This window comes from Trichosurus vulpecula, chromosome 2, assembly GCF_011100635.1.
Source record: "Trichosurus vulpecula isolate mTriVul1 chromosome 2, mTriVul1.pri, whole genome shotgun sequence".
NCBI classification, from domain to species: Eukaryota; Metazoa; Chordata; class Mammalia; order Diprotodontia; family Phalangeridae; genus Trichosurus; species Trichosurus vulpecula.
Genome location: NC_050574.1, coordinates 432,663,354 through 432,678,127, shown reverse-complemented (window position 1 = coordinate 432,678,127; position 14,774 = coordinate 432,663,354). Strand labels below are relative to the sequence as shown.

At 39.9% G+C, this 14,774-nt stretch overlaps 1 protein-coding gene across 2 annotated transcripts in view; it reads right to left on the bottom strand.

The window, feature by feature from the left end:
* Positions 1-561: 561 nt before the first annotated feature.
* The window catches only part of TSPAN7 (tetraspanin 7), a 111,752-nt gene continuing 97,539 nt past the window's right edge, over positions 562-14,774 (bottom strand). The window contains exons 6-8 of one of the 2 annotated variants that reach the window (XM_036746133.1): positions 12,274-12,357; positions 2,266-2,342; positions 562-1,598 (exon numbers count right to left, since the gene is read on the bottom strand). In XM_036746133.1, the coding sequence (XP_036602028.1) occupies positions 2,274-2,342; positions 12,274-12,357 (153 nt within the window). In that variant the 3' untranslated portion in view covers positions 562-1,598; positions 2,266-2,273. The remainder of the gene's footprint in view (positions 1,599-2,265; positions 2,343-12,273; positions 12,358-14,774) is intronic. The other variant, XM_036746134.1, reaches the window with a different exon arrangement.

Genomic DNA, 14,774 nt, shown 5'->3' with positions numbered 1-14,774 from the left:
CCTCAGGTTGTGAGGATATCATTGACCTTCCCTATTCATTTATGTAGCGATCGAGCCATTTGAGTGGGGAAACCAATGAGCTCTACACCTTTACTGTCACTGAAACTCATTTCCCCTTTAAACTAAAATGCTCCTTTTAATCAAGTGTAAAAAATTTATGCTTTAGCATAATGGTATAAAGTATTATCTGTGCATTATGAAAATTGAATAATATGGTCTTTTTGTCCACAGATGAGAAGCAGGGAAGGAGAGCCTGCAATTCATTCTGCCAGATCCTTTATATTCACTTCACAGGACTTTGAGGCAGTAATTTAAAATCATTTTGGCAGCTCTATTTCCTCATGCAAAAACATCCACTTCACAAGGGTGTCTAAAGTTTTCAAAATGCTCACTGATAAACCAAACCTTCTATATTTAGACTTCATCTGCTGATAGAAAGAGAGAGAGAAAAACAGTGTGTGTGTGTGTGTGTGTGTGTGTGTGTGTGTGCGCACGCACATGCGTGTGAAGTTGGAGAAGAAAGTCAGGTAGTAATAAAAGGAAAACAAAGCAAGACACCAATAAACCCATAATGGCTCCATTTATTAACACATGTATCACAAATGCTCACAATATCAATGCATTCTTGGCATGCTAAACAGAGGCATTATTTAAAAATTTCTATTTTTTAAAGGTTTTGAATTTTTTTGCTCCTCCCCATATACTCATTTTTAATCAATTTGATGATATTCTTGATGACTGTAACGTCAATGCATGAAAGAAATATATAATTATAGAAAGAAAAAAGTCAAAGTAGAGCACAATCAGGATTAGTTTATAGCATCTTTAGGGGAAAAAAGAGGTGACATTACTGCCTTTACAGTGAGCAACAACACGGATTTGTAACAGTACTACACAGGTTCAAAGTCAGAGGCAAAAATTCACTAAACGGTCTATATACATACTAGGCATAGGACAGAGTAATAATCAAAGGCGTCTGAAAATCAAGAAAAACAATTTCCTTCGAGTGTGACATTTTCAAAAATTTCCCTCTGAATGTCTTCCTGGTCAATTACTGGTTCTTCTTTCTAGGATCAGGATAGTTTGAGGAAGGGGAGGAAAAGTCCTTAGTAAAGCAGTAAATAAAACAAAACCAAAGAAGATTAAACCAAAAGAAGAGATATATCTCATATACTTGTTTAGATGAACGTGTGCAACATTTATTAACCTTGGTGAAAGGCCACTACATGCAGAGTCTGATCGACGATGTTAATGGATTACCTCTAAGTTACAATGCAGCCACAGTACGGCCAGGGGCATACCGGCAGCGCCACCTTACGCAGAGCCTTTGAAGATGGAGTGTTGTACAGGACTAGACGCTACTCTCTGTGGCACAACGGTACTTCACAGAATGGAATCTAGGCATGGTACGATTTGACGAGTGGAGCTGAGACGTTGTGTCTGTTGGTGTTTGAGTGTGTGTGCGTGCGTGCGTGTGTGCGTGCGTGTGTGTGTGTGTGTGTGTGTAGTATGCTGTAACATTCCTTGAAACTCTTCCTAGATTGTTGCAGCTCCCAATTTGGAAACAGGTTTCTTCTTTCCCCAACATCCCTGAAAGACTAAGGAAGAAAATTAACTGACGAGTTGGTTCAGGCTGGTAACTAACAATGTAGACTTGTGGGTCTGTTTTATAAGCTGCGTCATGGCAAGCGCCGTTTCACTTTTCCATCTGTATCTTCAGTACCTAGCACTCACACATCTCTCTCCTGGTCCCTGCTCCTTGACTGCTGCAATGCCTTTCCTGAGCCCTCCCCATCTCCTCTGGTTCCCCGTTCTGCATTGTCTCCTCTCTCTTCTCTTCTCTCGTAGGATATAAACTCCCCGAGGGGACCATCTTGCTTACATGTATTTGTCTATTTGTCTCCTAGTATTTAGCGCAGTGCCTGGCACACCGAAAATGCTTCATAAAAGCTTGATCTATCTATCAATGTAGGGCCTGACACACAGTGGGCCATTTAAGAAATACTTGCTTGTTTAAACAACATGGATCAAGTAAAAGAAAACATTTTTGAAAGCATTAAGGATACTACTCTCTACCAAAGCTGCCTTAAGGGCATCAAGATTGTGATGGAATCCCAGGAGGCCGTTCCCTATACGTGTCCCTCCAGCTGCCGAACCTCAGCAGTCCAATATTTGCCCATTAACTGAACCTTGAGGGCAATACTTCTATGACATTTACATATGTGTATGTGAGTATGTGGACATAAAAAACATAAATAAACTTGCCTTTTTTATTACACCATCTCATACTGATTGGCAGTGATAAACCGGGACAGACAGCAGGCCAACAGCATACCAATCAACTATTGCAGGGAAGAAAAATGCAAAAGAGAATCAAGGCACTCAAACACGCTCCTGAACAGATTCTGGCCACGGTGGACAACTGGGACTTTATTTTGGATACTCCCTTCTCTGGATTGTTTTTCAAAAAATTGGAATCAGGCACAATGCGGGGGGGGGGGGGAATTATATTAAATACCTCGAGTTCAGGGTTATTGGTCCCAAATGTATGGGAAACTGGAGCATCTGGAATTTGGGTTTAGGTTTTGGTCTCTAGCTTAGCTCTCAACAGAAATTTTAAAAGAACTCAGCTATGATACTGACTCCTAAAATACTAAAATATGTTAATAAATTAAAAATTAGAATAATCTTGTCAGAGACTAATGTTGCTTCAACAGAGGAAAACGGGTACTTTCCTTAATTCAGGTTATAGCACAGATGAATCAGATAAAGCAATGGTGACAGCAAGAATTCTCGGACAAATCTTGGTTTGTGATCTCTGGAGAAGCAAAATCCTTACTGTGACGGCCCAATTTTATATTTTAGCATTAACGGCTAGTCCTTTCCTCTGCCAAGCAAACACCTACTTTATAAACAATTTAGCCACATTTATTATTTTATTTGGTAAGCTCAATGATAGTTCTTGGCTTCAGCTGCCATTCATGACATGCCAATGCAATTCAGAGAGAGAAAATGTTGTATAGTGTTTCTCATATTCGTCCTCATGCCACTGCCCTGTTTTAGTGATGAACAGGCATCATGCAATCAAGATGACCTTGATCAGAGGTATCAAATAGAAAGGAAGCCTTGGAGACTGTATATCAACGTAGAAAACCACAAATAAAGTATCTAGGTTGTACTATTTAGGATTTTTATTTATTTTGTTAAACATTTCCCAATTACGTTTTTATGGGGAAAGGGCAATACTTGGCAGAGGGAGTTTGTCACCTTTGGCTCTGATGACAGGACCAGTCTGGCTGCTGCACATAAACACAGCTTTAACCTTAGGGAGACAGGGATGGAAGGTGAGAGAAGAAGAACAGGAAGAAGATGTTACTGTGTTTCAAGGGGATCTGAACCTTACAGTTGGTGCCTTTGCTTATGATTAGGCATGCTTTTTCTTCAGTGGTCATAATAAAAACTCAGACCATTTACAGAATCAGACCTCCAAGGTCACTGGATCCAAACCTATACCTTTTTATACTGTCCCCAATAAATGTATGGTTACTGGGCCATTATAAATAACATGATGGAAAGAATGCCAATGACAGAGTTAATTAGTAGAGACTGAAGAAATCTGGCAAAGGCGGCGGTATGCTGAGGACAGAGTGGAAGAGCAAAGCTTAGACATTCTGAAGAATAGATGAGTTAATAGCCTGAGTGATAAAAATTGGAGTTGGGAGGAGAGAAATTTAATGGGAAAATATAGGAAAAAATGGAATTATAAAGTAATGAAAAAGCAATATAAAAGTCCACCCCCTTGAATATATATGTGTGGATACACACATCCTTCCCTTCTTAGCCTTCATATATTTTGCCTTAATCTCTTAGCTCCACATATCTTACCCAAAACAGCTTCCTATTAATTAATCCTGCCACACCACTCTCTTAATTAGAACATGATTCTACCCAAGGAACAATCTCCTCTTCCATCTTATACAACACACACACACACACACACACACACACACACACACACACACACATAATCCGAGTCCCAAAGCAGTCTGGGATGCTCTCTTTATTGATGGAGATCAATGTTCCATTTCTACACGTGGGGTGGGGCAGAACTGATGACAGCAGGAGAGAGTAGAGATCTGGTCTCACCATTTTGTTTAGGGGGTTCTAGGTTGTAGACTGGAAATGTCTAGAAAGAAACTCCAGAAAAAAAAAAACTGGGAAAAGGCTGACAGGATAGAGACTGCCAGCTCCTCTCTTGGTGATTTCCTATTATGTTGGCTTTTCCCTAGTCTTTTTCTCTCTACAGTGACCTGAAGAGAGGGGAAGTATCATGTATCTTCTCTCTCAAAACTAGAAGCTAGAAGCCCTGAAGGGACCAATGAGACCAGATTTCCCCTCTCTCCTGCAGGAATGTGACACAGATCTCCTCTACTGAAGAGAGAGTTCCATACCAACTGACTTTGGGAGCTTGGGTTACAAACTTACTCTCCAAAAACCTATTTCCATCTTAATGATTCCCACTCTTGGAATCACTGCAAGATATACATCTTCTAAAATATCTTCCTGTTACAAGCTGTCACTTCCCTCTTAACGCCCTAAGTTTTCCCTTGGCCCTGAATTTCAACAGGTTCTAGTTACTTAATTTCTGAAAAAGGGTTTAAAGATTTTTTTTTGGTATTTGTTTAACTTAAAAGACCCCCATCTTTTCTTCGTCAGATATATCCTTTGACATATTTGCTTCCTTCTTTCTGTATCATCGCATATGTGTTTGCATACTCATAATACAATCTTTAACTACATATTTTGTAGTTCTGACATTTAGCATGAAAAATATTCTAGCACAAGAGTCCTCAGCTGCAATTTAGAGACAACAGATCAAGAAAACACTTCAGAACACTATGTTAAATACTGTTTGTACGCAAATCCGTGGCCTTCAGGGAAACACAGCATTCTGCACTTTTTAGTAAAGCAGGAGACATCCAGCTCTTAAGTGTTGGACCTAGTAACTTTATCATTGAAACAACAACTACAAAATAGGCAGAAAAATGCTGTTCACTTGAAATTCATTTCTGCTTCTCATTTCTGGAGCATAAACACATTCTCATCTGCCTGGAGGAAAATGATTTTTTTATTTTATATCTGTCAGTAAAAAGAATTTTGTTTTTCCAAAAATTGTGCTAAATTGAAGCTTATTCAAGTCACATGAAAATATGTGCGGGCTTGCCTTCACACCGAATTTAATTTTAGACAACAAAAGTAGAGATCCAGTATTTTGAAGGCCTTAGAGGGGCTTTATCTCTAGCTAATCCTTCTATACTGGAAGTTTAATAAGCCTAGGCTTGTTACTTAGGAGACTCAGGTTCAAATTCCAGCTCCCAAGCATATCATTATCGCCTGATAGCTGTAATGGCGAACAAGTCAATGATCAACCGTGAGTCTCACTTCCTTCCCTCCTCTGCAAAATGGAGCTAACGTTTTTATTACTTACCTCATAATACTGTTAGGAATGAGCCATGTAAACTTCCAAGTATCTCCCACAAATGTGAATTATTATTATTGTTATTTCTACTACTGGAGACATTTGATTTCCATCTAATCAGTGTTTTTTTCTCCCTAGCTGAGGAATAATTCTATTCCAAAGTTCTTTACCTATCAAACTAGGCTGAAGGGAGGAAATGCTGTCCAAGGTATCTCATTATAAAAAATTAAAACGAAATATTTTATCTTCATAATAGTAAAGTCATGTTCTACGCACAAAGGCAGGCTGCATCTGTCCTTTCATTTAGCCTGGGGTCAATAAACAATGCATGACTGCCAGACTTGATTAACCTGAATACAGCAAATTACATCCATCTTTATTCAGACTAAACAAATACCAGATTAATTGGCATACACAGAATGTATTTCTATTTTACAGCTGGGAGATGGCCCCTATGACTATCTGTATATCACGTTTCTTTTTATGGTAGAACCATGTAGCTTAAGTCTACCATAATGCTACAAAGAATCTTTTCTTAAGAATTCCCATTGATGTGTTATTACCAAGATTTCAAGATTAGACAACAGTTCTACTTGAAAATATGAGAAACATAGAAGAGAGGGAGCCTATTCGCCTCTGCTGTAAAACGGCAGGCTGCTGGCCATCTAGACTTGGTGGGGCCGCTGACCTGAACAATTTCATCACCCAGGAAGATACATGTCACTACTGATATCTGGTTGAACAGGGCTCAGTAATTAGTCCCCATCTAATGACTAACAAAACTAAACTAAACACTTTACTACGACCTGCCTTGTCAATGTTTTATTCTTTCTTCTTATCAGTGCTTCCTCTAGGGAAGTACACATCTGTAAGATTTTATTTTCAAAGCAGGGAAAGGGAAGAGGAAAGGGCTTTTTCATAGCAAAGGTAGTGTGTTGGCCCCGCTACGGAGGAACAAGCTCTAGGTCCACCTCTAGCACTAACTGCAACACTGTTTAGAACCACTGAGTAGCAATCAGGCTGTGGATTTCAGCACTGGAGCAATGAAAACTGCTGGTAACAAATCAACACAGAGAGCGTTAAGAGGGCATACTGGCACGAGGGCCTTGGACCAGAGGGAGAAGGGTCGCGGCAGAAATACAACCAGCAAAGGCGCTCAGATGGCAAGAAAGCCTTTCATTTCCCCTGGTTAGTGATTCTCTTCTCCAGGGCCTAATCTAATCCAGTTTCCAGAGCATAAAGGGGCAGGTAAGAAAAGCTGCAAAGTTAAACCTGAGCTAATGAGGCGAGTGACAAGCACTAGCTCAAATTCTTTGGAACTATTTTGAAGTTGGGAAGATTATATATTAATGACTCAACTGAGAACTTCTTTTGGATTTTTGGGAAAACTCCTAACAATTTAAGCCAAGTTGAAAGTGAATAAACGCTGCTTGGGAAATTTCCTTGGGAAGTAATTCCAAACTTTTTGGATTAATGTTAACAAGAAACGGTGAAATAACATCACATGGGAGCTCAAAGAAGCAACAGCTCCCTCTGGCTGTACGAGTGCCTAGTAGGACAAGATGCTCCTGGGGTGGGGGGCGGGGGGCAGAAGTGAGTTACTGCCCTCAAAGGGAGCCACAAAAGAGGCCCATGGACTCTGGCACGGTCACCCAGAGGACATGGGAGAGCTGGAAGAGGGAAGGCACAGAGGGAGAGGAAGCAGAGAGGGGGAAATGTATATTCTCCAAGAAACAATGCCCCTGCCCCCCATCTCTCAACCGCACACAGACACCTAAGGTATCTTGTCATCAAATATAATTGACTGATTCATTTTCTTTAAACACCAGGGAGAACGTGAGAAAACCCGATTGTCTTCTCACATTTGAATCCAGGTAAATGGGCTCTGAACTTAGGCAGGACAAAGCGTGGGGCAACCACCCTAGGCCCTGAAGCTTTATTAAATGCTGCATCATCCTGAGGGAACCCAGGACAGATCGCAAAATCTGGGAGAAAACAGGGGAACTAAAAACCTAGGAATCTCTCAGCCATTATAGATCCAGGACATCTGGTTTTCCATATTAGAGGCAAGACCTGGATTCAGATCCTGACTCTGATGCTTAACAGTGGCAGAGCCCTGGGCAAACTGAGTCCCAGTTTCTTCATGAGTAAAATGGGGTAACAGTACCAATCTTACTCCCCTTACAAGGCTGCTGTGAGGTTCAAACAAAATAATGTAACTTACAAACCTCAAAATGCTTTATAAAGGTCATTATAATCTATCTCATAGGGACGTTTGAGGACGGCATTTTGTCAAACTTCCAGCGCTATAAAAATAACAGGAGTTACTTATCATCATTGCTGTGACTCCCAACCACGAGGTACATGAGAATGCCTGGGGAGTGCGAAGGCTGATCTGTGCCTTGGCTTCCTCCAAGCTAAAGTTGTGTCTCTACGGCAATAACTCACCCAGGAAGGAGAAGTGCTACTAAAAACTCAATACTGCGAGTTACCAGAGTTCTGAAGGGCCGTCTGTCAAGGACAGAGAAACAGATGCCTTTCTTTGGGAAAGTGAAGAAGAGGGGATTCAGTAACCAGAGTGGTCACAGCACTATTGTGATGCTCATATATCCAGAAGGAGATTTCAAGGGTTCCAGGGGTGAGTGTGAACAAAATGCTTCCCCACAGCATCACAACCACACTTCCAAAAGACTAGACCTGGTTTCAGTTTTTCTTGTACTTAACACTTAGGAAATTATACTATTTTCCTAGAATAGGTACCACAGGGATGACCCAGGTAGGCAGGGACAAAACAGTGGAAGAAGAGAAAAGATCAGTGAGTAGGAAAAAGGACAGCTACCTTTGATGGGGTGCCTGTGCTTAGACCCTAGTTCCAAAATCACATCCAGTTCTAAAATCACATCTCCTAACCTCAAAACACTGTCCCTAGCAGCTTCTCTCTAGCAAAACAGGACAGCATGCCCTAGCAAAATGTTTATCTCTCTTCCTGATAAAGTGGCCAGCTACACCTATAGAATTTATTAGTTTGAACCAGCTATGCACTGGCTGAACTGGCCGTGTACTGGGTCATAACAATATTTACTACTCACTGACCTATCATATGCATGCTAGTCCCAGACATATGTGTACTCCCTTACATTTATCCTGTCTGACAAGACATTGATGGGAGCAGCCTGGGTATTTCCCAGTCAGCCCTGACCGTTAGTTGACTTAGCGACATTTCAGGCCTAAAACCACACTTCCACGAAGCTCCTACTTGGGCTATTTCCAGTGAACTCTGGGTAAGATACCTGCACAGTAGATACAAAAAATGCAGAACTGATAACTCCTTAACCACTCCCTAATCCCACCCTGAATCATCTAATTAGCATATTTGGCACATGTTTTACTATAGAATAAACTACATAAACTTTACCTGTAGCCCTTTAAGGTTGCAGGTTCCCCAAGAACTCTTGCCTGCTGAAAAGCATAATAAATCTTTGTCACCTTGACTTAAAGAATGCTTGAGTCCATGAATTCATTCCAGATGGCCTCAACCCTCTCCAGTACTCTGGTCTTTGAGGGGTACCCCCTGCTCAATGACCCTGTCTGAGAGCTCCAGTCTTGGGGTTCCTGGACTTTGTCTCACCCTCAACACTTTCACCTTCCTTCATTGCCTCTCATACCTTTAGAGGGATTTTTAACCCCACTGCCTAATAAGACTTGGTGGGGAGGTCCTGTGGTTGAGCAGGAAGGGCTAGAATTAGGAGACCCTTGATTTGAAATCCAACTATGAAACAGTAACGATGTGACCCTGGCAAGTCATTTGACTTTTCTGAGACTTACTTTCCTCCTCTGAAAATGAAGGGTTATAAGATATTCTGCCTCACAGACCTGTGAGGAAAATGCTTTGTAAAGCTTAAAGTTATTCATGTCATGCTGCTGGTTAGGAAGCCAAAGTTTTCAATTAACATTTGTTAAGTTGCTCTTGAGGCTCCAGGCCTAAGCTACTTTGACATACATGACCAAAGTTCACAATTCAAAGCAATGGATCATTTACCTATGTCATCACAGTCTATGCTGCATCATCATCCATGCAGGCAGGAGCCTTCTAACTGTAGGAATATGTGGAGGTCCTGACCGCCTCTTCTCTCTCTCTAGACTCCGTCTCAGCTCATCAGCTCCCACAGGCGCCATTATCTTTATGTACATACCTCCCATTTCTATATATCCACCCCAGCTGTTCTCCTAAGCTCCAGCCCTGTCCCACCAGCATCTCAAAGTCAACATGTCCAAAACTGAACTCAGTATCTTCCCCTCTCCCTCCCCTACCAACCCATCCCTCTTTCTGAGTTCCCTAGTTCTGTCGAGGGCATCACTCTTCATTTTGTGCTAAAAGGAAATATCCAGAATGGTGACACATGGTTGCCTCAATTCCTTTCCCAATCATTGCCTTCTATAATGCGCCAGTTGATTTTTTAAGCAAATATATTCCTTCATATGGGTATGGAAGGGAAGAAAGTAGGTGGTCGTAAACAAGTTTTCAGTGACTTAGTTGATGACTGCAAGTTTACTATGTACAACATGGCAGCCCCAAAAGATAACATGACCTTGGTTTACATTAATGGAAGCATGGTGTCCAAAACAAGGGAAGTGATGATTTCACTTGATTGCCTGGTTAGAGCACATATGGAGTACTAGGTTCTGGGTACTACATTTTAGGAAGGACTTTGACAAGCTGGTGTGTATTTATAGGAGGATGGTTAGAGAAAGGGAAGATTGATCGAAGAAACTAGAGATGTTCAGCTTGGTGAAGGGAAAGTTTGCTGGGGAGAGAAAGGATGAGACAATTACTGCCTTCATGTATTTAGTAGGTTGGCATAAGGAAGTGGGATATTTCTGCTTAGCCCTGGAATGCAGAAATAGGAAGGGAGGAAGACTTCAGTTTCATATGAGGAAGAATTTCCTAACAATCTGGACAATTAAGAAATGGAACAAGAATACTATACAATGATATAAAATTATAATATGCACAATCCATATATATGTTTGTATGTTATATATATTAATATGTTATGTAATAGGTGCATATTATATAACACATTACATGTTAGATAATTTGATTCTCACAACAAACCTATGAAGTACTGCTATTACTACCCTCACTTTTCAGATGGGGTCATAGAGCCAGTGTGTGTCAGAGGCAAGGCTAGAACCCTACATTGGCTCTCACTCTCTAGTCACTAAGCTATATGGCACTTCTCTGGACATTCACAGTGACAATTCAAACAATATTAGCTTTTTCCAGGGATACAGACCTCCTTGATACTAACTACAAATCTGCCCTTTCTGATTTATACAGCTGGACACTGCCAGCATCCAGAGAGGGCTGTATCTCAAGGACCACATACTGAGCCCTATACATTGGCATCACCCGTAAGGTCCAGAATCTACTTTAAAAGGTTGTGCCATCCTGGCAGTCAAGATACTATCAAGATATTACAACTGTTATTGTAATACTACTACTACAATTCATAACAACCTGGTGAGAGGCCCTGTGGTAAAATAGAAAGGACTAGATCAGAAGAACCTTGATTTGAAAACCAACTATGATTATTTATAATGCTGCTTCAGAAATGCTAGAGGTATTTAATTAAATTTTGTTTGTGATCACTTCTAGCTGACCTGTGATTTCATGCTAGTGCTTAATGCTTTTAAGGGGCTTAGAAACTCAACTAATTGTTAAAATAAAGAATTCTAAAACTGCAATGAGAAATCACCATACACATTTGCAATAAATGGGTCCACGTTATTTTCTGAGATAAATGCCTTTAGTTTTTTAAAACCATTAGTTGAGAGGGAAAAAAGCAGCTCATTTGCTGCTTTCTACTTTCACAGGATATACATGTCAAAAGTATAGCTCCCCATGCTTAAGTTACAGAAATATATTAATTAAGAGAGAGCTAATTTTTAATTGTTTGGGTTTAGATGAATTGAGTTAGATTTAACTATTAAATGAATGAAATCCTTTAAGACATTTATCAAGTTACAAATATTTTTTCAGGCTTTCCCATGCTTCTCTTGACAGAAAACCTTAGCGGCCCAAAGAAAATTTTAGTGCTAAAGGTGCTTTTCAACTTTTCAACATTCATAAAAATTCTTAAATATGTTTTAAGTTTCAATTCCTGAGTCTCATTTATATGACTGCTTAAATGAAAAACTGGGCTTTATAATCCTTTTTAGAACATGGGTACATGAAAAAAGTTACCGGACATTTCAGAAGATAATGGAAAAATAGAAAACAACCAACTATTAAGACTGAGAATGAATGTGCAATGAAACTGGCCCCATTAATGGCAGAGACCTTCCACAAAATCCATAGTACTGAAGGGAAAAAAAGGAGGGAGCAAGTCAACTAGCGAAAGAAAAAAAAGCCTTTCCTAAATATGGATCAGTTATTGGATGTTTTGAGTTGTTTATGCTCCAATTAAGTCAGTGCTCTGTTGAGTTAACCTTTATTTGACCTAAGGGACAGACAAGTTGTTTTTCTAGAGCTAGTCGTTAGTTGAACTGTAACTGATATTCCCTTGATGGAAAAACTTCATTTAAGTTGAAAAAGGAAAATCAATAAACAGATGACCTAAGGACTAATAAGCATGAGGCTCTGTCCCCATCCCTTCAGCTTCTTCCTAAAGAAAAAGGGAGACTGGCAGAGTAGTTAGAAAGTTGGACGAGATGGGGATGAAAGACATAGAATAGCCATCGAATCAATCAACAGGTATATAAACCAGGGAACAAATAAGCATGTCCCATACCTGGGAGAATGCGATTCCAAAAGCCACTCCAGCTATGATTCCCATATTTGTCTCCATAAAACTGGTCACCAGATCGTAACAACCCTAGATGGAAAAAAAAGAGAGATAATACTTTATGACACATGGCTTATGAAGTCCTGGATCTGGTTTAATTCCTGAGTACTTTTCACATGATTCCTTCTAATTTTATTATATGAAATATGGTCTAGTCAGCATTTAGCACTTGGAGCAGTAAAGAGTTTTTTTTTTTATTAAAGGAATAATTATCTGAAACAGACTATCAAACTGAACAAAAACTAAATAATATTTTAAAAACCACACTGACCAATTTAGAAATCTATTTTCTCTTATAAAATGAAATCTATCACTCACTGGAAGCGGTGTTCATATGAACAAATTCACGAGCCATCAAAGTATTATAACAATATACGTTCTGTGCCATATTTGCTAGTTTATGTGCTCTGGGTGCATCTTAAGTCACTCAGCTTCTCTGGGCCCAATTTCCTCATGAGTAAAATGAGAGGGCTGAGGATAAGATGACCTCTAGCTCTAGGTCTATGGTTCTAAGTAGCAGAGTTGGGATACGTAGCCATGTCTTTTGATTCCAAAATCAGCACTATTTCCACTATACGATGATGTCTTTTGAGGCTTTATACATTTTCTATACTAGACACAGTTCTCTCGTTCTCTCTCTCTCTCTCTCTCTCTCTCTCACACACACACACACACACACACACACACACACACTCTAAAGATAACTGTGCACCTCTGTACAGTTACTATAAGAACCATGGGTATGTACGTTTTGTTCTTAGTTTATTTTCTGCTCACACATTCAAATGGAGATACATACTTATGTTCACACATACTTAAACGCATAAATTTTGGTTTTTAAAGGGAATTTGTCTAAGTTTTATGGCAAAACATCCTAAAATCTAAGTAAACCAAGTTACCCCCCTCTAGAATATGTGTCTTGCATGCAGGGACTGTTTTGTTTTTGCCTTCATATACCCTATACTCCGTATATAGCATATTCCCTCATACAAAGTCAATGTTAAATCAATAGATAAACATTTATTAAACACCTACTACGTGTCAGGCACTCTGCTAACCTTAATAAAGATCAGTTGAATTGAACACTTCCCATCCACCCCACACGTTTCCCCTCTTTTGTGCTTTTTGTCACAGAACTTTTCCTACACAAAGAAATGCCCCTTCCTCCCATCTCCTACTCCTGAAATTCTACTCCAGCCTTCAAGGCTGAACTCAAGAGCTACATTCTGTACGAAGCCTTCATTGCTCCCTCACCTTCCCAACTCAGAAATGATTTTTCCTCTCCCTGATTGTAAAGAGTATTTTTTGCTACTATTATGGGTTGATCCTGTCTCATTATAGAGTTATCATGGTGTATACTGTACTATATACAGTAGAGTACTGTGGATGCTCGTGGAATAAACCGTGACAAAGATGTCTTCATCATTTTTTGCATTTCTACCAGCACAGAAAGAGCTCTGCCTACAGGAGACACGAAATGATTACTTAGTGAAGTAAATCAAAAGTAGTACTGTTTTAAACTCTATACTAGGTACATGAAAAGTCATGAATTTATAAAAGTAGCAATGTTATAAAAGTTTTATCCATTTAAAATGAGACATTGCATTCTGGCCCTATCCTTTCCCCGTTACACAGCACAAGGCAGCCCTGAAATGAGTGATTTAGACAATAAATTCTGTAGGAATTTAGAAAACCACATGACAGGGGTTCAAAATAGTCCTCACAGAGGAGGTAGGCCTTGACCTGGACTATTTAGTTGACACAGGATTTAGAGAGAAAGGAAAGAGCATTCCAGGTTGAGGCCGGAGCGTGAGTAAAGTTAAGAGTCTTAACTGAAGATGGAATAATTGAAGGTATAATGAATTTAGAGCAGAAAGGGACCCAAAAAGACTGTCTGGTCCAACGTCCTCATTTTACAGATGAGGAGGCAGAGGCCCACGGAAAGGTAATGACTTGCACAAGGTCATAACAAATAGTAAATGGAGGAGCCAGAATTTGAACCCAGGTCCTTTTTCTTAGGGTAAAGAGTTCATATCAGAGAGTAGTGAAAGATAAACTTGCATAGGGCAGATGGAATGACTAGAGTTCCTGTTTTATGGGAAGTGAGCGATAACCAAGGACAGAAAGGGTGTCGCCAGATTATGGGGCCTCAAATGCCTTGCTGAGGAGTGTGAACTTCATAATACAGATAAAATGGAGTGACTGTGGGCTTTTCTTGGGGGGGAGGAGATGATGGAAGGGTGGTGGTGGTGAAGGAGACAAAATTTAATTGTTAATTTGATTTTTAACATTGGTTGTTTATGACTGAAAAAGTTAACTGATGCTTTTCTAAATGGATGTTTTTAAACTTAGCTAATTTAGAAGTGAAAAGAGTGTCACTAGTTAGACAAGGTTTGTTTCTTTCTGAGATTTGCCGCATCAACCTGGTCCAAGTAGAAAGAGATGGA